This window comes from Chamaea fasciata, unplaced genomic scaffold (genome assembly GCF_029207755.1).
Source record: "Chamaea fasciata isolate MVZ Bird 193981 ecotype frontalis unplaced genomic scaffold, bChaFas1.0.hap1 SCAF_10, whole genome shotgun sequence".
NCBI classification, from domain to species: Eukaryota; Metazoa; Chordata; class Aves; order Passeriformes; family Sylviidae; genus Chamaea; species Chamaea fasciata.
In genome coordinates, this window is record NW_027094095.1 from 16,674,879 (window position 1) to 16,698,002 (window position 23,124).

Here is a 23,124-nt window from a genome sequence, read left to right on the forward strand (position 1 = left end):
AATAAGAGGAAGGAAATGAAAGGTGTTCACTCTTCAGGAACATGACTTTAAGCCCTAAATCCCGATTCCGGGACGGGGAAGTGTATTGTGAGTTAAAGGATTATGCTAGTGTAACACATTACCCCGGATCCCGCATTCCCCCAGGGATAATTAGGACATAGTTTTGGTAAATTGCAAACCAAGACAGCAAGATAAACACGGGCGCCGCGGGCTGCTTCCCTGCTGCAGAAAACCTGCCTGTGCACTTGTAGATATTTAAATATTTTTCCCTTTCTCCTGTTCTTTCAGTTTACTCCTGAGTTTCACCTCTTGTTCTGTCCATTTTTTTTTCTCTTTGTTCTTTCAAAAGCCCCGATCTGTAGGAACGTGCTGATAGGAGGTCACCCGTGCTGCTAAACCCTGCTCGCACCGGGGCTGTGGCGGCCGCGCTGCCTCCGGCCCCGTCCGCGCTGGACGCCCGTCGGGGACAACGGGGGCGGCCGCCACCGCCGCCCAGCGGACACGGGCGGTCCTGCACCTCCTTCGGGCCCTCCGCCTGTGTTCCCTCTCCGGCCTCGGGGCGCAGCCCCGATGCCCAAAGCCCGGCGGGCACACTGTACAAACTGGCCGCCCCTGGCTGCCCGTGAGGGCGGCGGACGGCGATGCGCGCCCCTTGGGATGGAGCGGGAGAGGTTTGGTAGCAATTGGCTGCCCGTGGGCCGGTTTTCCTGACGGTCGAAAGCCTTCTCCGCAGTGTGGCAGTGAGGCCAGGACCTGCTCCCGCCGCGGTACCCAGAGAGGACCGGTGATCTTCGGGTAGGGCATCGGTGACCGGTGAATCCAGGGAAGCACCTGGATTTTTACCAGCGAGGACACAAACTCACAAACTCCTCGCCCTCCTCCTCACGAGGAAAGACAGGCCCCAAGCCGTCGGAAGCAGAGCAGAGGGCCGCGGCACTTTACACATCGGCATCTCTCATGTCGGGGTGCAGCTTCTCATTCCGCACCGCTGTCCCGGGGCTGCGGCGTCTCATGTCAGATCCAAACATCCGCAACGAGTTACGGGCTGAACACGGTCCCTCGTGCTCTTTGTGCTTCCCGTGCGCTCCCTGCACCCTTCCGTACCTCTGAGCAGGACTGTTTACCCAGGAAACAAAACGCGGTGAGAAGCGTGGTGGAGGCGCACCCGCGTTGCCGCCACACCCGCACACCAGCATTGTGCAGGGCCGGACTGGGCACTCCCGGTTACGGGACAGGCAGGGCGATGAGCGGATTTAGAAGGGACCCTCGTGTCCTCCATCCCCGCTCATCGCTGCAGGCTGACGGCGGACTCCCATTAGCCGGACAGCCGTCGTATGCGGAGCGGGGATGCCAGCGGCCCCACACACAACGCAGTACCTAGTGCTGTCGCTGAACACCAGCCCCGCCAAAATCCCTCTTGTGGTCATCCTGCCCTAATCCTTTCTTGCGCCCCCACTGTTGTGCCCCGTTCCCCCATGGCCCCGACGTCTGCGGTCGCGGATGGTGTTTTCGAGGCTAGTCGGGTTTAGGGGCTACTGCAGGCCGGGAGGGGGGATGTCGGACTGCGCTTCATAGGACCCTGGAAATTGTAACTACTACTAAAACAAAACTCGGAGAACTCTAAATCATTCATTATCACCTTTATAATTACTCTTCTAATTAGCTTGACGCGCCGCTTCATCAGGATTAATACGTCGTCTTGTCGCTGGCACTTCCCATTATTCTGACATTCAGCCGGGGAACCGTCCCGGGAACACCGGATGATACTCTCCGGGGGATCGGATCCGGCGGCCGGGGAATCGAGGCCCGACGGGGCGGCGGCGGCGGGGACGGCCCGGGAGGGAGCGGGGACGGGCCCGGGAGGGAGCGGGGGCGCGCCCCCCCCTCCCGCGGCCGTCCCCGCCGCCGCCGCCGATTGGCTGCGGCCCGCGCTGCGTCAGCCCCCTCGCGGCCCTCCGCCAATGGGGGCGGGCGGCGGCGGCGGCAAAAGCCCGGGTTTATAATAAACGGCGGGGGGGCCGCGGCGGCTGTGACGTCACGGGGGGAGTCGCCGCCGCCGAGAGGAGCTCGGTGGGCACGGGCGGGCGCGCCGCAGTGGCCGGTGTCCGCCCCGCTCCGCGCCCGCAACTTCCCGCAACAAAGTTGGTTAGCGGCGAACCGGCCCGGCGGCGATGCGGGGCTCGGCGGGGGCCCCGAGTTAGTGTCGACCGCGCCGCCGGTGCGCGGGTTGGGGTAACCCGGTTCCGCCCCCCCCCCCCCCCCCCCACCATCCCTTCTCCTCCACCCCCGGTGAGAGACCCCCGCGGCCGCCCACGGGGATGCGGACGCGGCGCTGAGCGTTTCGCCATGGAGGGGCCGAGCGGGTCCAGCTTCGGGATAGATACGATCCTGTCGGGTGGCAGCACCGGCAGCCCCGGAGTCATGAACGGAGATTTTCGCTCCCACGGCGACGGCCGGCCGGCGGATTTTAGGAGCCAGGCCACGCCGTCGCCCTGCTCGGAAATCGACACGGTGGGGACGGCGCCCTCATCGCCCATCTCGGTGAGCATGGAGCACCCCGAGCCGCACCTGGGGGTGGCGGAAAGCCTCCCGCCGCCGCCGCATCACCTCCACCTCGGCCCACATCCGCCGCCGCCGCCGCCGAGTTTGCAGCCGTCGCCCCCGCAGCCACCGCCGCCACAGCTGGGCTCGGCCAGCTCCGGCCCAAGGACTTCCACCTCTTCTTTTTTAATTAAGGACATTTTGGGCGACAGCAAACCGCTAGCGGCGTGTGCACCTTACAGTACCAGCGTCCCCTCTCCCCACCACACTCCCAAGCAGGAGGGCAGCGCGGCCCCGGAGAGCTTCAGGCCCAAACTCGAGCAGGAGGACGGTAAAGCCAAGCTCGACAAGCGCGACGACACGCAGGGGGACATCAAATGCCACGGTAAGTACGGCCCGGCCCGGCTCCGCACCAGCTCGGCCGCCGGAACAACCGGGGCCGCGGTGCTCGGCCGCATCGGTGAAACGAAAATCGGGGAGAAAAATCTGCGGTCGGAGCGCTCGCTCTGCCGGGGCCACTCAGTGATCCTCGCTACCACGGGGATAAGAACGGTAGGAAATTAAATTAAATCAAATAGCTTTTTTTTTCTTTTAAATATCGGTTGGCCTTTCATCCTTTATTTATCTGTCCATTTATTTATTTGATTAGGCTTCTCTGTTTTTAAGGAAATAGCCCGAGCAGTGGGATCGCACGGGAGATCAGACTGTATTTATTTTTAATGCAAATGCACATAAATGATTCTCCGGCTTTCTAAGAACCGGCGGCTCAGCTGCAGTTACTGCATTCAGCCTTTTCATTTTTCCTCATTCGCTCTAAAATTAAGATAAAAAATTTTACTTCTCTAGCAGTTAATACCAAATAAGTGAGAAAAAAACCCCACCAAAAACCGAAACAAAACCAAAGAAACCCAAACCAACCCACCCAACTTTTAATTAAAAATAAAATAATAATAACAACAACTCGGCCCGCGCTCGGCGTAGGGAGGTGAGAGGGCTTTGTGCGTTTGGCAAAACCTTGCGTTTTCCCTGCGCCGGGATAGAGGGTTTATTTCTCCATCTTCAAAATTTTTTTTTCCCCCAATTAGGGATTTCGTGCTGATGGGGAAGCCCCCGCCGTTCGGGGTTCGGAAGTGAAAATAGCTATGTGTGCGTGGGAAGGGGAAGGGAGGAAAAGAGTGGGGAAAGGCAAGCAGGAAGAGGGGATATTTTCCCTGCGGTGTCGGTGGAGTTGTCCTCCCCGCAGGCAGCCCAGTGCTGCCGAGAGGCAACAGGACAAATTTTGCTCAATTGAGCTATTTTCGCCAGGCTCAGAGCGGCGCGGTGCCCGCGAGTGCAGCTCATTTTGCTCTTTTAGCATTAGCATACGAGTGCCCAAACCAGATGTACAGTCTGGTCTGGCCATTTTTGTGTGCACCAACCTCCCCAGTGGGTCAATTAGGGAGATTATTGTTCTTCCTGCGGGGAAGATCAAGGAGCGCCACAAACTGGGGCCCGAGTGGAGCCGGATTGACAGATCGATTTCCCGGCGTTTCGGGCCGGGGGGAGAGGGCGAGAAAATAACGAAAGCCCTGTCGTTGGGAAACGGAGAGTGGGATCCCGCTGTTCCCCGGACGGGCTCGCCGCCACCACCCCCAGCCATAATTGACCGTTGCCCCCGTGGCACAGAGAAGTCCCCGGGGAGGGGGCGGCGGGGCCCGGTAACCGGGGCGGGGCGGGGGCCGAGCCGGTGTCCCGCCGGTCCTCACCGCTTTTGGGCTCACTCACAGGGACAAAGGAAGAGGGCGATCGGGAGATCAGCAGCAGCCGGGACAGCCCTCCAGTGCGGGCCAAGAAGCCTCGGAAGGCACGGACAGCCTTCTCCGACCATCAGCTCAACCAGCTGGAGCGCAGCTTCGAGCGGCAGAAGTACTTGAGCGTGCAGGACCGCATGGACTTGGCCGCCGCCCTCAACCTCACCGACACGCAGGTCAAAACCTGGTACCAGAACCGGAGGTAAGGCGGGCCCCGTCAGGGCGGCGGCCCAGCGTCTCCCCGGAGAGCCGGGGCCCGGCTTGTGCCTCTGGGTTTCTGCCCGCGGGTGCCCGGGGTGGTGCGGACAGCTCCCGACTGCTGCCCCGCGCCCTCCCCGGCGATGGGCTGGGGGGTCTGGCCCCTGTCAACGCTGCCGTAATTTTCTGTCTCATTACATACGGTTGCAGCCACCCTAATTCTGTCGCAAACCATTAGTGTCAGCGCGTTGCGATCTAACCGTGTACCGCGGTTATTAATTTGGCCGAAGTCTCCGTATGCATGTGTCGGGGGGTGCGGGGCTCGGAGGGGAAAGCGGGCAGAGCCGGAAAGATCGCACCGTGTGCGGGCCCACGGGGACAGTGCGCTCCGTCGGGGCCGCGCAGGGGCGGGCTCGCCGCCCGCAGAGCTCCGCGAAAGCGGTCTGCGGGCCCATCGCGGCGCCCGCCCTGCAGCCTCTTGCTCCCCCCGGCAGGACGAAGTGGAAGCGACAGACGGCGGTGGGCCTGGAGCTGCTGGCCGAGGCCGGGAACTACTCAGCGCTGCAGCGGATGTTCCCCTCGCCCTATTTCTATCACCCCAGCCTGCTGGGCAGCATGGACAGTACGACGGCGGCTGCGGCGGCCGCAGCCATGTACAGCAGCATGTACCGGACTCCCCCCGCGCCGCACCCCCAGCTCCAGCGGCCGCTGGTGCCGCGGGTGCTGATCCACGGGCTGGGGCCCGGCGGGCAGCCGGCCCTCAACCCCCTGGCCAACCCCATGCCCGGCACCCCGCACCCCCGGTGAAACGGCACCGCGGTCCCCGCAACGAGCCCTTCCCCTCCCCGTCCCCAAACAAGCCCCAGCACCGCAGAGGAGGAAGCGAGGGGAAGCCGAGGGGCAGGAGCTTCTGCAGGCAGTCACCGGCCACCGAGGGAGGCGATCAGTCAGAGCAGGGACTCTTGAACCGTGAACCCAGAGCCAAGCCCGTAAGTGAAACGACCACACGCGGGGGAAGGCGGGCAGAGCCGCGGGGCGACCCGCCGACCTCGGCTACTGCGAGGCAGAACTTGGAGCTCGGAGAGAGAGTTACAGAGGGGGTGGAGAAGGAGGAGAGGGAGAGGGAGCCCGAGCCTGAGCCCGCCGGAGAGACTAACGGCTGCGGAGGACAGAGGGAATGAGAGCGCCTCGACCCCCGACCGGCGGAGAAGACCGGGGGAACGGAGAACTTTGCACTGATTTTTCTCATTACCTTTTTTTTTCTTATTGAAAAGTGGCATGCTCCCTAATGCGAACAGAATTGTACAGACCGAGTGCTGAGTGCTATATCATATTTATTATATGTCGTCCAAAAAAGGAGAAAAACAGATCACTTCTATACGTTAGTTTAAATCAAACGAATGTGGTTCTTCCCTATCCCTTTTCATGTCTTTTTGGATTCAGTAAAATAAATACTTAGATGACAAAATATAGATTTTTTTTTGTGACTGAAAAATCACAGGGAAAAAAAAAGAAAAAAAATAAACTTTATCTTTTTTTAACAAACGTGAAAATTCAAGGTAGCTAATTTCCCCGTGGTGACGAGAACTCAAGAAATTCGGAGTAGAAAAGGCAGATGCCACTTTTTATTTTGAATATTATATTGAATATATTTTGAATTTTAGGCTCTTTGTTTCTTAACAGGCGCTGTTTTTCCCTGTCTGTATTTTAAAGGAAAATCAAATCCCTCGTAGGTGTCGAGCTCCTTGCTGTTATTTTAAGCACCTGGGCAGGGCCATCGCGGGTAGTGGCTCTGGCCCCTTGGGGATGGGTGCGACGGGGCCGTGCAGAGCTTGGGGACGTGGCCCCGGCCCGGCAGCTGTCTCCGTACGGAGCTGAGACAGGCAGTGAGCGCCGGCGGTCGGGGTGAGTAACGAGGGGAAACAGGCAGGGAGGGTGGAGGGATCCCGGCGGACATGGAGCTCCCGAGCCCCGCTGGCCTTTGAACTTTATTGCTGTGTGTGCCCGTCCCCCCCCTCCCCACCCCTTCCCTTGGCAGCTTCCCTGCCGAGCGCCTCCCTTCCCCATGCCGGCCTGGGCCGCCCGGCCGTCCCGCGGGGGCAGAGGGGGCGCGGGTCGGGACTGGGGGCTGTGACCCTCCTCTGGACTCCGGGGACGGCTCTGTCCCCAGCCTTTGGAGGTGAATACCCCCCTGCGAAATTAGAAAGTTATACAGCAATTACCTATAAAACATTCATAAAGTCCCATATTATCCTCTCCTCTGAGAGTTTGGCGCTTTTTTTTTTTTTCCTCTCTATTTTTGCTCGTGGGTCCCCTTTCTTTTAAGATAGAAGGGGAAAAAACCCGAAAAACCCCCCAAAAACGAAAAAAAAAAAAAAACCGAAAAAAGGAAAAAAGAAGCCTCCGGGCACGTTTATTTGGGCTTTGCTAATTAGCGAGCGGCTTGCTGATTTCTGTGCTAATAAATTCGCGTTAAAACCATATTGACCTTTGCCTTGATCTAACAAAAGGGGAGCGGGTCGGGAACGCCCACTTCGGTTTTGCCCGTGTTGCGGCGGCTGCTGAGTATTCCCCCGCGCCTTCGCCCCCAAATACCCCCCACAGGAAAGAGCCGGAAGCAGGTCCCAGAGTGGCCAGAGCAGTCCGTCCGCCCCGCATCGCCGCCGAGGTTTTCCCGGGACACCCATCCTATGCGGGCTGGGGAAGGAGGTAGGATATCTGGACTCGGTAGGGCCTTTTCCTTAGTCTAAGCAACAAATCTTTCCGAAAGGAGGAGATCCAGCTGGGAAAGCTAGTCCCAACTCGTTGTTCTCGATGGCTCGGTTTTGACTGTATAAACTCGCTGAAAAGTAGTGAGAACAAGAAAGGAAAGTTCATGCAGAATAGACGAGTGCCCCCCTCACGAGCAGGGCCTGCCGCGGGGTGCCCACCGGGGCAGGGAGCATTCGGTGCTTTGGGAACGGCAACAGACAGGAGCGAGAGGAGTGAGGCAGGGCTGGGGGGCTGCCGGTGCCGTGTAGGATGGTGTCTAAACTAGGGGTGCCGGAGGAGGGGGGGCGAGGAACAGCCACCTCCCCTGAAACGTATTGCCAGACCCAACTGAAAAGTGCGTGTAAACGAGAGGAGGTTTGGGGCAAGAATCGCTCTTTCACTCTTCTTTTCCCCGTGTGGGAAGTAGGGCTGCGAACGTAAATTCTTCGTTTGTCCCGCTGCCTGTTCGCGCCGGAATAGAGCCGACCCAAGGTCAGGCTGCCCCGAAATTGCTCGGCCGGGTCGCCTGGCTGCAGCCTTGTAGGAGCAGGCTTCGTTGCTTCTTTAAAAAGCCCCGGCAGGCGGGCCCGCATTACAGGCGCGCTGCGGCAGGACAAAGAGCCGGGCGCCCGGCCGGGATGCTTGGGGGCTGCCTCCCGCCGCCTGGTCCAGCGCGGTGAACGGCGCGGCGCCAGGCACCACTAGCCGCTCGGCGCCGTTGGCTGCGCTGCCTTCCCGGCCGCGCCGGTCGGATTTCTCCCCTTTCCGTTCCCGGACAACTGTTTTCGCCGCGCCCACCCCAGACTTGGTGCGGAGCCGCTGAATTGCTGCAGTCTCGGTCCCTCTTCAGCCTTCGCCCTTGTCTGGGCCAGGACCTGCTCTCGGCCTTGGAAGTGGTTGTGAACAAACAAACTCATCCGTTACCAGACGAACGGAACGGGCTCTCATGGCCTTAAAAAGCGGGAAATACCAGCACCCGCTGGAAAAGACCTGGCTGTTGGTGCGCTGAGCACGGGAACAGTCCGTGAGGCTGTAGCAGGGCTGTCTGTACGCGAGGGACCGCGCCAGCCCGCGGGGTGGCCGGGAGAGAGTGCTCTCCCCGTGCCGGACAGTGCCTGCAAGCAGCGGGGTGACTCTGGCCCCTCCGGCCGCGGGGACAGCTGTGCCGGGAGGCTGCGGCGCCGCCCGCCCTCAGCACCACGGACAGCTCCGGGAGGCGCGGCGGGCCCGGTCCGCACCCCGCGTCTCGCCCCGACGAGCGCCCGGCCTTGGGACGGCGGACGGGCGGCCCGGGAGTCTCCCTCCTCCAGGACCTCGCAGCCGCCTTCCCCGGAGCTTGCCGGAGGGCGATGCTGAAGATGAAGTAGGCTGGCACAGCCTTCTGCTGCCTCCTCGCCACCCAGCACCTGGGAGAGTCCCGGTCCCAGCCCGGGCCTGGCCGTCCGGCCCAGAGCGCGGGCTGCGTCCCGAAGGCTTTGTGCAGGGTGTTTGAGCTTTGCCCGCGCACCGGCAGACGGGTTTAAAAACGGGACAGGGCCGCTCCCCTTCTCCCGTGTTGTGTCGCTCCAGATTGACACCGGCGCGTCTGCCGTGGGACCCAGGAGAACCCTGTGCTCGGTTCCCCTTTAGTTTGTTTCTTCTGGGCCGTGCCATGTGTTTTGCAAGCGGGCACGGCACAGGAGGCTGCTTCAGGAACCCCTGCTAAGCTCAGACAGGTTTCGGTGGCTCGTTGAGCTCCGGCTCCGGTAGCAGAGCCGCGGGCAGGCTGCACCGCTGCCCTTGGCTGACGGGCTCTCTTGCGGCAGCAGGATCGTGTTTAATTACTTCACCCTCTCGGGGGATTAGCTTGGCTATCGTTAGAGCAGAAAGCGAGAAGGGGGACTGTGCTGGGCTGGGGTGTGGGGACGAGCATTGCCCGTGCTGCTCCGAGGGTGCTAGCCCTGACGCCGCTGTGGCAGCTGAGTGCTCCGCAGCTTAATCCTCTTTCCCAGCCGGGCAAGCGAGTCCGGCTCAGCCGCTGGGAACCAGTCAGCAGCACCGAGCGGAGTTCCCTGCCGTGCCGGTTGCCCCGGCTGCGTTTAACACATGTAACGCTGTACTGGCGCTCCAAGGCTTGGCTACCACTCCTGCAGGTTTTAGTGTTTCATTTGAGGGTGGGTTTTTAACTTTTGCTATTTTCTGCCTTTCAAGAGTTTACCTTCCTCCAAATTCATGCCACATTTCTGTGCAAATGCGTTTACTGATGCTGTAAGTCTCTTTTTGCAGCCCACTAGAAAACCTCGAAAACCCAGGACGTAGAGTGAGTGCAGCTAGGCTAACTCACCTATGGAAAGAGCAAGAGTCTTCATAATATAAGAAATATTCCCAGGCAAGAGGTGGCGAGCATGGGCGGTGAATAACCGTTTCAGGTTGAAATTTAACACTTTCCCTCTCCTTTATTCTGTCTTGCTGCGAAGCCCACATTTTCCCGCCGGTGATACCACCGTGTTTCTTCCCCAGCAGCCAGTTTATCGGGGAGCTGCGTTTGCAAGAAAACGGGGGTGCGGGGAACCTGGCCTATCGAGGCTGCCCTGTGCCCTCGCCCCGTCGGAGAAACAGCCTGCTCTATTTCGATAGCATCAAAATGACCCCCGCGATCCCTGGAGGGGCACAGCTGATGGGTACGGAGACCCACCGGGACCGACGGAGGGCGGGTGGGCGACCCCCGAAGGCGCAGCTCCCCCGTGCCCCCATTACATGAACAACCCCCGAACTTCTTTCCTCCCTTGGGCTTCTCCAGCCGTTCAGGGGCCGTGGGGCAGCCGGAGCCCGTGCCTGTCTCTGCGTGTTTCCAGCCGGAGAGCAGGTCCAGCCAAGCGCCCATCGCATTAAAACTGCCTTTCCATATTCATATGCCCTATTTTTCACAAGTCGCTTCTATTAATGGAAGCGCACAAACGCCCGTCCTTAAAATTTGCGGATTTCAAAGGAACCCAAGTGAGGCACTTTGCGCTGGCAGCGATGGATGCGGGGCGCGACGGGACCCCTGGGGCTCCCCCGCCACCGCCACTCCCTCCCCGGCGGGAGCCGCGCTCAGCCGGGGGCACTGCCGCAGGTCGCCCCCGCCGCTGCACCGGGCCCTGCCCCTCGGGACCGGCGGTCCCCTCCCTGCCGGCCCAGGCACACCAAAGTTGTCCGCCACCGTCTTGTTCCCTCATCTCTGAGAGCCCATGTAGGGCGCTTTAATTGCCACATTTTCAAACCGAGGTAATGGTGGGGATGTCTTAGTAATTACCTTAATGAGATAACACCTTTCCTTCCCTGAACCTACTCATTATCACACTTCTTGTTCAAATTCCAACTACAAAGAGCTATACTTGGAAAAAAAAGAAAAAGAAAAGAACAGAGTGGGAGAGACCTCTGAAATTTGTTGGAGGTCTTGTTCCTTTAAAACAAGCATCTTCCATGGATCTTTAGTATACGGTCAGGAGCTGTACCTAGTTCTGGGAAAGGCTGGCTAGAAGTAAACTAAACATCTGGGGTACCCCTTAATTATTCTTGGTTGGTGTCTTTAGTTTGACCTGTAGGGATGCAAGGGTGTCAAAGTGATGAATTTTAAGATGTTGGGCTGTGAAGACGTGCAGCTGCAAGACTGATGGGTTTAGGAAGGGAATGGTAACAAGGTTAGCTGCATGTGAAGTGTGAATTGAGATTTTTGCAAAGAGACTGTGATTGCAGATGGGCATAATGTTGTACCCTTGCATGAAATCTTGCTATTATTGTATAATGGTCGGACAGAGTGTGAAATGACTTATTACTTTACTTTTATTCTTTAATGAAGTTGGGTAGGGAAGGAGAACTACCAGGAAATCGATACTGGTGGTGCACAAAAACTATATGACAGGTGCTGATACATTAAATATTTATTTAGCTTTTTGTCACAAACTCCTTCCCATTTTTTTTTGCTATTTCAGAAAGCAAAACAAAAAAAAAAACAAACAAAAAACCCCAAACAAACAAACAAAAAAAACCAACAACAAAACCCCCCCCCCAAAAAAAAACAACTAGTGGACATAGACAGTGAAGAAGATGTACAGAATGAGAGTAGTATTTTCTTTTTCATCCTCCCTTTCTGCAGTATACATGAAGTGGGTGTTTCTCTGTGGCAGTGCAGTGTGTATACATCATCTATGTAAAATATGAGACAGAGATACCTAGATTAAGGCTGAGCACACATGGTTTCTAGGTAGGTTTCCAGCTGTTTGACATGCGTCTCTCTCCTAAGCCTTGCAGCAGGCATGCAGAGATTTGTACACTGTTACACTCCCATGTAAGTTCAAGTGGCCTTTTCACCAGCTTGACATGCATGTGCAAGTATCTCTCACTTTTTTCCCATACCAAGCACAAGTGTCCTCGTGGGTGGTATCATGCTAAAAACATGCAGGACAACATCTGCCTCTGAATTTGCACAGCAGCATGTGGGTACATCTGGGTGTCTGGGGTGGGTGGGCAGCTTAGCCAGCATCTGATGACTTGTTTCACACGTGTTTAGGGTAAAACACCTATTACCAGAATTTGCTTCAAATATTCAGCTGCTCTGGTCTCGATAAATATGGAGTAAGAAAAAGGAACTGGAGCTGCTCTCTCAGGATAATGTCCTTAAAAAGAGAATTTCCCAGGTGATCAACCTCAAGATGCCACCACTGAGAATAGTTTGGCAAATCCTGTGCTTAGTGAGTTGTCTCAGAGAGCAGCTTCACCTCACAGTTTGAATACACATAGTAGAGGTGCAGCATCTTGTGTGCCCTCCCCTGTGGAAGGGTGCACTCCATGGCTCAAAGCGTTTCTCAGCCAGCACCTCTCCTGCAATTCCCTCCCCAGACTTTGTCCCCAGATTCAGCACAATCCTTTTCTGACAGTCTCTCTGTAAGTTTTTGCTCTGTACTGTCTATGGAGCCTGGCACTTACATTTTAATCTGAGGTGAGGAAGAACAGGTAAAATGAAGCAAGCTTGGGAATAATTGCCTACCTCTTCTGCATTAGCATATGGGGTAATAATGCTGGCAGAGTTGTGTGAAACACAAAATACATCTGAGGCCTCATCTTTGTCCTTACAATAGCCTTTCAGGTTTCCTTTTCATATTCTTGTCTTAACATCTGAACAAGTACAGTGTTTCAGGCTTGAAGATTGTTTCTATTGAGTTACACTCTGTTGTTGGGTTTGTTTGAAGCAGGACTTGATGCAACACTGCCCGTGGAAGTGGCAAAAATGCACAGAGGGGCACAAACGGTCCCTTCATGACACAAAAGGGCTTGGACTAGATCCCTGCCAGGTTTATAGCCCAACTGACTAGCAGGGATGTTGTAGCTTTAAGTACTTTGGTTTCACTTTGTGAATATCTAACAAGAAGAATTCCTGAAAGTTTTAAGGACTGCCTGGTGAAAACAATGAAACTCTGCCTGTGAACACTGCACTCAGGCACTGAGGGGTGGGATGTCACAGCGGACACTGTTACGCCAGCACTGTAAAAGGAACAGGCAGTTTCCCTCCAACTGGCACTCTAAAGCAGGAAGGAGCAATATGGAAAATGAGGGCTGTCAAAAAAGCCTGTTTGGGGCATTTGCCACTGGTAATTTGGCAAATCTGAACTGTGGATTCAAGTACCATCACTGTCCCTATACCAAAATATTGTACTTTTTCTGGACCAGAAATTCTGAAATAATTTCTTCAGAAACATGATGGGGTCTGTGTAAAAAGCAGCAAAGCATGTGTCTCCAATGGAGATCCAGTACAGGCAGTGACAGCTCGATCCATATTGTATCACGTGAGTCTAAAAACTAGTGAGCTTTTCTGCCTAAACAGTGGGAAGCAAGGTAAGCACACTGGCAACTTTTTATTTATTTCCCTCTTCAGCAGTCTTTCTTCCCCCTTTACTTTCCTCCCTTTCTCCTTTCCCTCTTTCTCTTTCCTTCTCTCTCCACCTCAGTCTGTTTTGCCAAGCATTCGGCAGCATGCCTTGGGAACCCTTCTCACCTTTCCTGGCCACGGGTGGTGGCCACGGGCAGCCTGCCTTAACCAGCACATTGGTGTGTGGCTTGGGCAATGCAGCACAAAGTGTGTGTAGCAAAGCCGTGCCTCTCCCATGGAGACTAAGCTCATTACAGTGCAGTACTCGAAAGCATGCTTAACTTCCCCAGTCTTGGGTGTTGTATCCCAAATCTACTGCAGAGCATGGACACCCCAATTAGCACTGACAATGCACTGTTCACATTTCTCTGGGCCAGCCCAACAGGAATGATTAGATGTGATATCTAACACAAAGTAATTTTTTTTTTCCCAGCAGAGGGTACACTGCAAAATGAAAGCAACATCTACTGCAACAGCACTTGGCCAGATTTGGCTCTTACATGCAGTGTTATGTTTGCAGTGTAACTCAGCTGGCTTCTCCAGCCACACACTGCCTGTGCCCTGCCTGACTGCTGTCAGTCTGCGCTGCTGGGATTGGTGCTGGGCCTAAAGCTCGGGATGGGCTGCACAAAACATCTGTCTTACACAGCACAGGCTCAGGGAAGCTGCTGTACAGTACCCTATAGGAGTGTTTCCATTAGGAGATGCAGCATGGGTGGAAACCTGCTCAGCATAAGATCTTCTCATGCTGGAAATGTTGGCAGGTGACTGTGAGGCTGGTCCCACTTTAGTCTCAAGCTCCCATCCCACTCCACAGCAGCAGAAAGGCTGGGTTAGAGACTAGGCCAAGTGTTATTGACTGAACATTGTTCTTGGCAGTGGTTTGCAGGATAGCAGTGGTAGGACTGTGTTATCATAAATCCCACAGGAGCAAGCCAGCAAGCCTATGGAAAAATATATGTGACAGTAAATAGGAAATAGCTCTCTGCTGCAATGCAGCAAGTTGTCCTCTGACACTGCTAATTGCAGCAACACATTGAAAATATAAGTGTATGTAGTGAGTATTCCTACTTGGGTTTGCTACCACTGCTTGCCTACTTTCATGCATTGCAAACAGAAACTTGGAAAGAACTTGGCAGAGTGAAGAGGATATAAAAATGATAATTTTTCATGTAATAGAGATCACATAGAGATTTCCTTTGTAGTTCACAGCATTTCCATTCCAAGATGCTTGGAGATTTGAAGCATACAAATAGTGAAAATCTGCAAAGTGTTGTCAGGTATTATTTATGTATTATTATTTTTGTTAGAAAAGACATGTAAATATAAAGAATTAGAAAACTGAGCTACTAAAATAAATTATAGTGGAACCCACAATAAATCTAACATGAGAATAAAAGTATAATGAGAACATATTTTCTTCAGCATAAATACAAATCCTGTCTGCATGCTAAAGCCCTATTAATTGGATACTTACTACAGGAATAAATCTTTAAATGTGTAAAAAAAATCTTTCTGCTCTGTGATGAAATATAAATATCACCAGATTTATTAAAGAAAAAATTCTGCTAAATGACTACTTCTCTTACATACTAATTTATGCTTATGCTGCATCTGAAAGAACTCATCCTGATGTGAATATCAGCTAAATGAATGGAGCTGTAAAAGAAAAAGGGTTTAATGTGTGTGACTTGAAGTTGCTTATATCAGGCACGGCAGGTTTCAATGAAGTTTTATATTATGAAGTAGAGGAAAGGTGATAGTCTCTTAAGAGACATAATACTTATCCCATGAGTGACATAATAGTTCATAACTCACCAGAGAACAAGGCTCAAGTGAGTCATATATATTTTATGGCACAATTGGGATTAATACCGTACTTCAGAAAGGAATGCATAACCTATTCTATTTATATGGAGAGGTGGTTTAAAATTCACCCTCTTCCCTCAGCCTTTCTCCTACCCTTCGGGATCAAAGTACAAGGCAGGGACTTGAAAAGAATGGGTGAAGATGTTGGGTGAGAAAGAGATAACGTACGAAGAAACTGCTACAGCATTGTCATTTCCAGGAGTTGCCCAGGCACAGCATTTGAAAATGCTGATTTTGTAGTGACAGCTGCCCAGAGGCCCAGAGGAAGAGGCTAGTCCTGAGCAGCTGTACTGTAGGGTTTATTATTGGCTGAACGTGGTGTTTTGGTGGGAAGGCAGGAGATGCTGTCTTCAGTCTCTGCTGGCAGCCTACAGTGGAATTCAGTTGCCTCAAATTCCTTCTGCAATGTCACTGTCTTGTCACTGTCCTCATCAGGGTGTATTTGTCAGGATGCAGTGCAGGGAAAGGGGCATCCCAGGGGGCTGCACACCTCAATCTTGCCTGTCAAAAAGCACCACCCTTTGGGGTATCTGCTCCTTTTCTATAGGTCACAAATGGGATGTTCAAAGACAATAGGCATGGTGTTAAAATGCTGTCTTGGGAAAATCCCATGTTCACTTCATTGAAGGCTTATTGTAGTCTTTTGGATGGTTTCCTGAAATGTGGCCTAGAGCAGAAATTTAAAACATAAGTTTGTTGCATTCCAAAAAAAAAAGGTGTCTCTTAAATCGTATCTAAAGTGTGGGAGCATAATTCTCCTAATCAGCAAAATTGCTGGGAAAAACAAAAGCAGCTGAAGGTCTGGAGGTGGCATGTGGCAATTTGGAAAAATTCCTTTACCTGGGCTGGGGCGTAATAGTGGAACTCAAGGTGTCACTGGGAACCAAGCTGCCTTTGCTCCAGAGAACTCTTAGTGTTTCTGACAAGACTTCACTTATGGTCCTTCCATGCCAAGGTCCACTTCTGGTCAGTGGTCTCACCTATAAGATATTAAGATAAGCCAGCTGAGGACAAGAGATTTAACAGGAAAACCAATCCTGTCCTCCCTGTTTCTGAAGAGATTTTTTCGGGCAGTGAGATAAAACAGGATGAAGGTATCTAAGTGCTGGAAGGAAGGATGTAATTTAGGACAACTTTGCAGAGACACATGGGGAGGTTTGGTTGGAGAAGGGCTTGCTCTCAGCTGTCTCCTGTTGTTGAGGAGCCCTGGTCTAGCTGGGAGGATCAAGCCAGGTTTGCAGTGTGAGGCTGTGCTGCCAGGATATGCATCAGGTCAAAATGAGCTGAAATGAGGAACCCTGCCACCTCCATGGACCCATTAGGTCCATGGAGAAATCCAGGGCTCCTTATGTGGGGTGTCATGTTTGTTTATATCAGGGTCTGTCTCCTGTATTTTTAATCTGCTGGTTACCCATACTGTCTGTCTGCCTGTAAGGAGTGATGGAGTGTGCAAGCATGTCCCAGGCAGCCCGAGGTGCCCTCCTGGTGCCAGGAGTGGAGAGAGCTGGAAAGCGGCAGCAGCACTTTTGGGACATGGGAAAACTGTCTGAGGGGATCTGAGACTCCTCCAGTGTCCTCTCTTTGTTTTTTCCCCCTTCTTTATGTAATAAAGGGCTTGAGATGGACCCTAGGTTCCCCAGGATTGCATTTTTATTTCCTTGATGAGGTCATAGCAGAAGCTGTAAGGTGTTACCTGCCCTGTTACAAAGGTCTCAGTGAACAAAGGACTCCTGCGTTCCACCACCTCTGGGGAGGAGCACAGATGCCCAAAGAGTTGGGTTTGCCCTCGGCACTGTGGGCCTTCCCTTGTCCTTGAGTTGGCAGCTTGTACAGATGTACAGATCAGAAAGACCAATAGTAAAATCTTCGGCTTTTCATGGGGGCTCAAAAGGTCTCATTGCCTCTTTTACTGCTCTCACTTTCACATAAAATAATGGACTCAGCCATATAAGTATTGGCATTATTGAGGCATCTTTTTCTTTACTAGCTCTCCTGGCAAAGTACAGGGAGTTTGTGAGCTTTTAAAAACTAGTCTGGAGGGGTTGATTCACTAGAATTTGAATCTCTGATGAAGATCTTGCAGTAGCAGCAGTAGGTCTAAAAAGGAACTTAAAAAATATTTTCTTCATGATCCTGTACACAAACAATGGTAAATAATATTTCAAAGGGCTGTCTTTGTTTGAGTTACAGTATTGAAGTGGGATCTTTTGTAATAAACTACCACTGTATGTATAATAGCGATATGCTTAAATGATACATAAGCACCATTTTCCAAGTACTCTTAGCAGAAAGCATTTTATACCACATGGTTGTTTTATTGTGCACATTACTGTGATTGTTACAAACCCTTGCCAATGAATGACAAATTTACATACACATCATGTCAGCCGGCAATATTTTGCAGCCTTAATTGCTTTAGCTTCAGGCATTCTGTGTCGAAATAGAGTGTTTTACGTCCTGCAAGTTGCTCTGTTTCTTTGCAACAGTTAAATTATTCTGTAATTTGCCTGTTTTCCTTCTAATGCATTGTCCATTAAGTCACTTAATAATTTATGATGTAAAAATGTATGATGCAACCTTAAACAGCATTTAAAACTGTCTTGAGGTGTTTTAGTTTTTATGGCAGAAAGGCTGAAAATCTTGAAACACATTTGTTCAAAACATTTTTCTGGTAGTTTTTTCCTGCTGTAAGAACAACTTTATCCATATTAACCTGGCCAGATTTGGCTGGTGAAGTCCAAGATTGCAATTCCTGAGAAGAGCAGCCAGTGCAGAGAGGAGGCACAGGGGGATGAACTGTCAGCAGATCCTGCCGGGGCAGGAGCCAGCTTTGGAGCTGATGCTGCAGTGCTTCTGTACACTCATCATCCCTTACTTGTGTGAATATCCTTTAATTGTGGAACAGCCCTGTGACAGCAGTGTGCAAGTGAAGTCTGTAGGACTGGGTTTTCCTGTGTTGCAGAAGGCCTTTAATGTTTGCCACTGAACTCCCAGTGAGAGGAGAGGCAACCAGGAATTGTAATTAAACTGTGAATGTAAAAGAACCTCCTATTCAACCACTTCTACCCTTCCACCACTCTGATCTGCTGTGTGTTTATAATGCAGTTCCAAGGGCTTTATAGCAAAAATTAGTGTCTAACCCACATGGCTAATCCGAATTATTAAGAGTGCATAGTATTCTGCTAGTCAAAATCCCCTGTGAAGGAGAGTGCTCTGCTTGGTGCCTAGGTGGTCAACTTTCTCCTTTGGGTAAGTTGCTTCTAGAAAAGCTCTAAGGACAGAGAGTTCTGAGCAGTTGCCATACTTCATCTTGTACATCAAGGATGGAGGAACAGGAAGGGATTTCCAGGTGTGTAACTAGGAAGGCTTGCAGATTGAAGGTGTTTTAGATAAACATTAAAAATTTTCTTGCAGAAAAAGAAAGGCACAGAGGGGACAAGGACATCTAGTGCCCAGGCACAGAGGAAAGCTAATCTGGACTAATTTAACATATTTACATGTGAAGTGAGTGCTACAGATCTGTCTTCTTTTCTTGAGCAAGAAACATTTTTGTGAAACAATTATCTCTTTTTCCCATGCATTTTGTGAGGAGAAATCACACTGACAGAAAAAGTTTTTAGCTACCTGAAGTTTGCTGGCACAGTTCTTTGCTATGCTGCTGTAAATAATGGTTTTAGACCCTCAAGAGTTGCAATACTTTGATACAGCTCTGTTTGTACTGCTGCTCATCAGCACCATGTTTGTTTCTTCTGCTGTTTGCTCTTGTAAGACCTTCTGTCCCAGGATCCTATACTCCTGATACATCAGCTTCCCTAAGGAAAACCAAATATCTTGTAATCAAAAGAAGTGCAACATAGGGTACGTGCATAGACAGAGGCATGAATAGTGTGTGCTTTCTTTTTTGGGTACAACATGACATTTACCAAGAATATCAGTGAAGGGAGAAGGTCAGGTTCAGTGTGATGGTGTTGGTGGGAGTGCCTTGGGAGGGGTCCTTCCTGGGGCTGTGTGCAGCCCCTCCCATCTGAGGGTGAGGACAGCCTTCTAAATGATATCTCACTCGTGACCTGGAGAGGTGGGAGCATTTCGTATATGTGTTCAAAAGAAAGGACAATGATGGGCCAGGGAAGAAGCAGAGACAATGCCTTCTATTAGCTCCCACAGATCTGTGTTATGCCTCTCTTTCTGCTTCAGTGGTTATTGTCCTTTTAGGAAGTGGATTCATCCCTTGTGGAAAATCACAAGATTTTCACTAGGAAGACTACTACTAGACAATCAACAGGTAAAGAAATACCTGTTCTGCCATGTTCAGGGGTGTTTATCTGGATTGACTTACAACTCAAGTAACTAGAAAGGCCAGTGTAAGCAGGAGCCCAGACCTGCTCCATGGCAAAGCATCTGAGATCCCTGGTTTCTCTCTCATGTTGAATGGGAGATGGATGGACATTACACCCATACCTGTTCACTCTGTACTAACTATTTCTTAGTGGCTTTGTCTTGTCCTCTACTCATAATGTCTCATCCAGAGATTTTTTACATTGGCTTCTGGTTTCTCTGATTTGCAATGCTGAACAGGTGTCTCTGAGCAGAAAAGCTCCTCTGAGGGGTTTCATCTCTGTGCCCTGACCACTGTCTCTGCTTCTGCCTGTTCCAGTTCTGAGAGAGTCAGACCTTGACTTGGCAGTGTATTCAACTTACAAACTTCCCCAAGGCCAGAAAGTCAGGGAGTCACATAGGTATATACTTGGCTTAATCTATTCCCAATGAGAAATCCCTGATGGGTGGTGCCTTGGAGAAAGCTCTTTGCATAATTAGAGCTGCACACCCCATTTGCTAAGGGCGTAGAAGGAGAAATTTGCTGATTTGCCTGTGAGGTTCTCAACTCTTGTTTTCACATTTAGGTTTCTGTCTTCCCCACCCCTGAAGTTCCCAATTTGGCCTGAATGCATTTTGAATTATAACAAATATCTTGATACTCACACCCCATGAACGAGGGCAGAGCGCAGGGGGCAACTCCTGGCCATGCTCCTATACTGAATTTAATTTTTCATTGATAATTAGACTCTCAGAGCCACCTGATATTTTTGACCAGCAGGAAACAAAGGCCCACTGATTGACTCCAGGGATAGATGCAAGCAGCCCCCACTGTGCTCATGCAGCAGCTTCACAAAGACTCAAAACAAGAGCTGTGGCAAATTGGCTCATCCGGCAAGTTTTGACTGGCCCATGGTGTACAAGTAGTAAATTGAGAACTGATATTTCTGAGAATTATTTATTAGCAAAGCCCTGTGTCTCACTCCCCTTGTAGTTATTCTTTGCAAACAGCTTTTTACCAGTTTGGATGAGCAAACTACAGCACTTCATCATTTTTCTTTTATTCGGGTAATTATTAAAAGACGGCCGAGGTCTGTTCAGACTGGCAGCAGACTGCATCTGTACCCAGCTGGGCTGATACCTTAACAGTTAGGCATTATGTGTTTAATTGTATAAAAAGATAATGGGATGCATTTGCAGGAATTTATTGCATTGCAAACAATAAAAGATTATTATTTTGAGATTCATTTCTGGTGCTTTCTGTGTTGTTAAAATTCTAAATAAAGGTGTCATGGTGACAGTTTCTAGTGGAGTGACCAGTTGTAAGCATTTAGTACAAAAAAGGTGTGAAAATACTAGACTGAGACCAGTTAGCAGAAATCAGAGTTATACATGCTGAGACCTGCAGTGTTAAATCAAATCTGAGTAAGTCATGGATGGGGATTGATAACTCTTATTGTTTGATTTCTTTTATTTCTTTTTCTTTTTTCTTTTTTTTTTTTTTTAATAAAACCAACACAATGATGTACAGGAAGATAAAATGATGGCTGTTTTTCATTAGTTATATTTTCCCTAGCAGTGCTTCCTTTAAGTAGGTTGAAAACAGAGTGCTGCTGCCAGGTTCACATGAAATAGGAAAAAACCTCCTGGCCCACATTGTGGCAATGCTCTTTGTAGAGTAAAATAACTATTAGTCTTTTGCAGTAAGATTCCCTAAACAGCAAATAACACCTGTGTTGGTGAGGCTGTGCTTTGATGTAAAATTTTAGTTTTGGGTGTGAGATGAGGACATGATTGCCCCTGTCCGTATTTTCTGGACATGTTCATAGAGGTGAGGAGGTCATTGGTACTGATGAAACCGAACATGGTCACTTCCGTCCCCAAGAAGAACCTTAGCCATGGAGTACTGAGATACCTGGAGGGAGGGTCTTCTCCAGGTAAGGAACATGGGATGAGCTTTTCCTCTCGTGTTTATTTGAGCTGGGTGCTGGGGACAGGGCTAGATCAGAGAGCAGTGGATGTGCAAAACCTTCTCTTACTAATGCCAGAAGAAGGCAGGGAGCAAGCAAATGTGCAGCCCAGACAGAATGAGGCTGTAGAAGAAATGTCCAGTCAAGGGTGATGCTACTTGCCTTGCCCTGTCAACGCACATGCAAGTAAAGGAGGATTTACTCCTCAGAATCCTTAGGATGTGAAGGACCCCTTTGGAGAGAACAGAGATGTCTGTGTTGGCCATCCTTCTAGGTGCTGGCCTGTGCAGGGTCCCAGAGATGTGAGAGACACTGCTGATAAGTCCCCCAGCCTGCAACTGCACAGACACCTCTGTGCTTGCCCCCATGCTGTCACTCAGTGTGCATCTCCTGCATCTGACATACTGGAGAGACCAGGAAATTTAGAGGGACATCCTCACCTGGTTGAAAATGTGTAGCTCCTAGTGAAAAGTCCCACCCAAACTGGAGTCCAGTTTTAGGCTGTCATATTAGCAACGGTTTGGCTAGAGTTTTTTTTTTCCTGTAATTTCACCAGGGAGATCAAATCAACGCTTTGTAAATCGATCTGAAGCTGATAAGAGCCACAGGGTGCCCAATACCAGCTCCTGAGACTAGGGTGGCCAAACCAAGGACCAGCTAACAGCTTGTGGCTTTCAGGATGTGTTGAGGCTCCTGTGCAACCAAAAGTTAAATTTAAGTTATCCTTATGGAGCCACATGCAGCAGTTGCGCTGGGACTGGCTGTGTGACACATGAAGTGAGACCACACAGGTACTGTGACTGCTGTCCCCCAGCAGCACGGTTTTATCCTCTCAGCCTTGGACAAAACAACACAATTATGGGAACTAAAGCTGCTGTCTTTGATGATGAGAAATTCTTTTGCAGCCTTGATTTTGAATACATTTGAACATGCTGCCTACAAGATGTAGACAGAAATGAGCTGTGCATTTAACTCGAGTAGTTGTGTATTCTGTTGGTGTCACTCAAATAAAGTGAAGCTTGGTAAACTATAAATGCATCTATTTAATACTAAAAAACAAGTACCTCACCCTGGTAGAATTTTTCTCGTCCCATTATTTGTTTGCAGTGGGGTGAAGCCAGACCCTGGGCAAGTTGAGGCATTCTCAGCCCCTGGAGGGACTCACCTTTCTGCCAAGAAAAGGTTTCTGTGGTGTAAGGAGAGCCTGGTCTGTCTTTCCCCTACAAAGCCTTCATGGCGGCTCTGCTGTGCAGCCCTCCCTGCAGCATCCCATTGGTGCTCATCTCCCACAGGCAGTGCTTGGGAAACCCATATGCAGCAAAGAGTTTCTGCAACCATGGGGTCTGCTGAGCTCTTACACAGGTAGACAAGTACAAACCCCTGGTCTTGTACTCACAATTGGTGTTTTTAGTGCAATCAGCCACCAATTTATTGTTCCCACCCACTGAATTTGCGTGGTATGGATTTCGCCCCACATCTGGAATGTACCCGGATTTAGCTATGCTGGGCACTGTTATAATACTTGTCCAGCACAAGGAATTGTGGATCCTCAGTTTTCCGCCTAGACTGGCTTATGCTTCTGGTAAAGAAAAGAATTAGGTCTATGAAGGGCTTAAGACCAGGGCAGAGTAACTATGCAGATATCAATTCTTTGAGGGAAATTAATAGCAAAATACACAGGGCATATGGGCCACGACTATGTCATTTGCTGAATATATTCAACTTCCTCAAAGTGGAAAACTGCCCTGATTTGACAGAGTAAAGAAGTAACATAAAAATGGAAGGACAGTTGTGGTCCAGTTGT

General features: G+C 51.0%; 1 protein-coding gene across 1 annotated transcript; it reads left to right on the top strand.

Moving 5' to 3' along the window:
* Positions 1-2,052: 2,052 nt before the first annotated feature.
* BARHL2 (BarH like homeobox 2) lies at positions 2,053-7,116 on the top strand. Its single transcript, XM_066193110.1, has 3 exons — positions 2,053-2,926; positions 4,308-4,533; positions 5,024-7,116. The coding sequence occupies exons 1-3, from the start codon at positions 2,347-2,349 to the stop codon at positions 5,334-5,336; spliced, it is 1,119 nt and encodes a 372-aa protein (XP_066049207.1). The 5' UTR covers positions 2,053-2,346; the 3' UTR covers positions 5,337-7,116.
* Positions 7,117-23,124: the final 16,008 nt, after the last annotated feature.

Coding starts and splice junctions, on each gene's coding strand:
- BARHL2 (XM_066193110.1), top strand. CDS start 2,347: ATGGAGGGGCCGAGCGGGTCCAGCTTCGGGATAGATACGATCCTGTCG. Junction 2,927..4,307: donor GGGGGACATCAAATGCCACG/GTAAGTACGGCC, acceptor GCTCACTCACAG/GGACAAAGGAAGAGGGCGAT. Junction 4,534..5,023: donor ACCTGGTACCAGAACCGGAG/GTAAGGCGGGCC, acceptor TCCCCCCGGCAG/GACGAAGTGGAAGCGACAGA.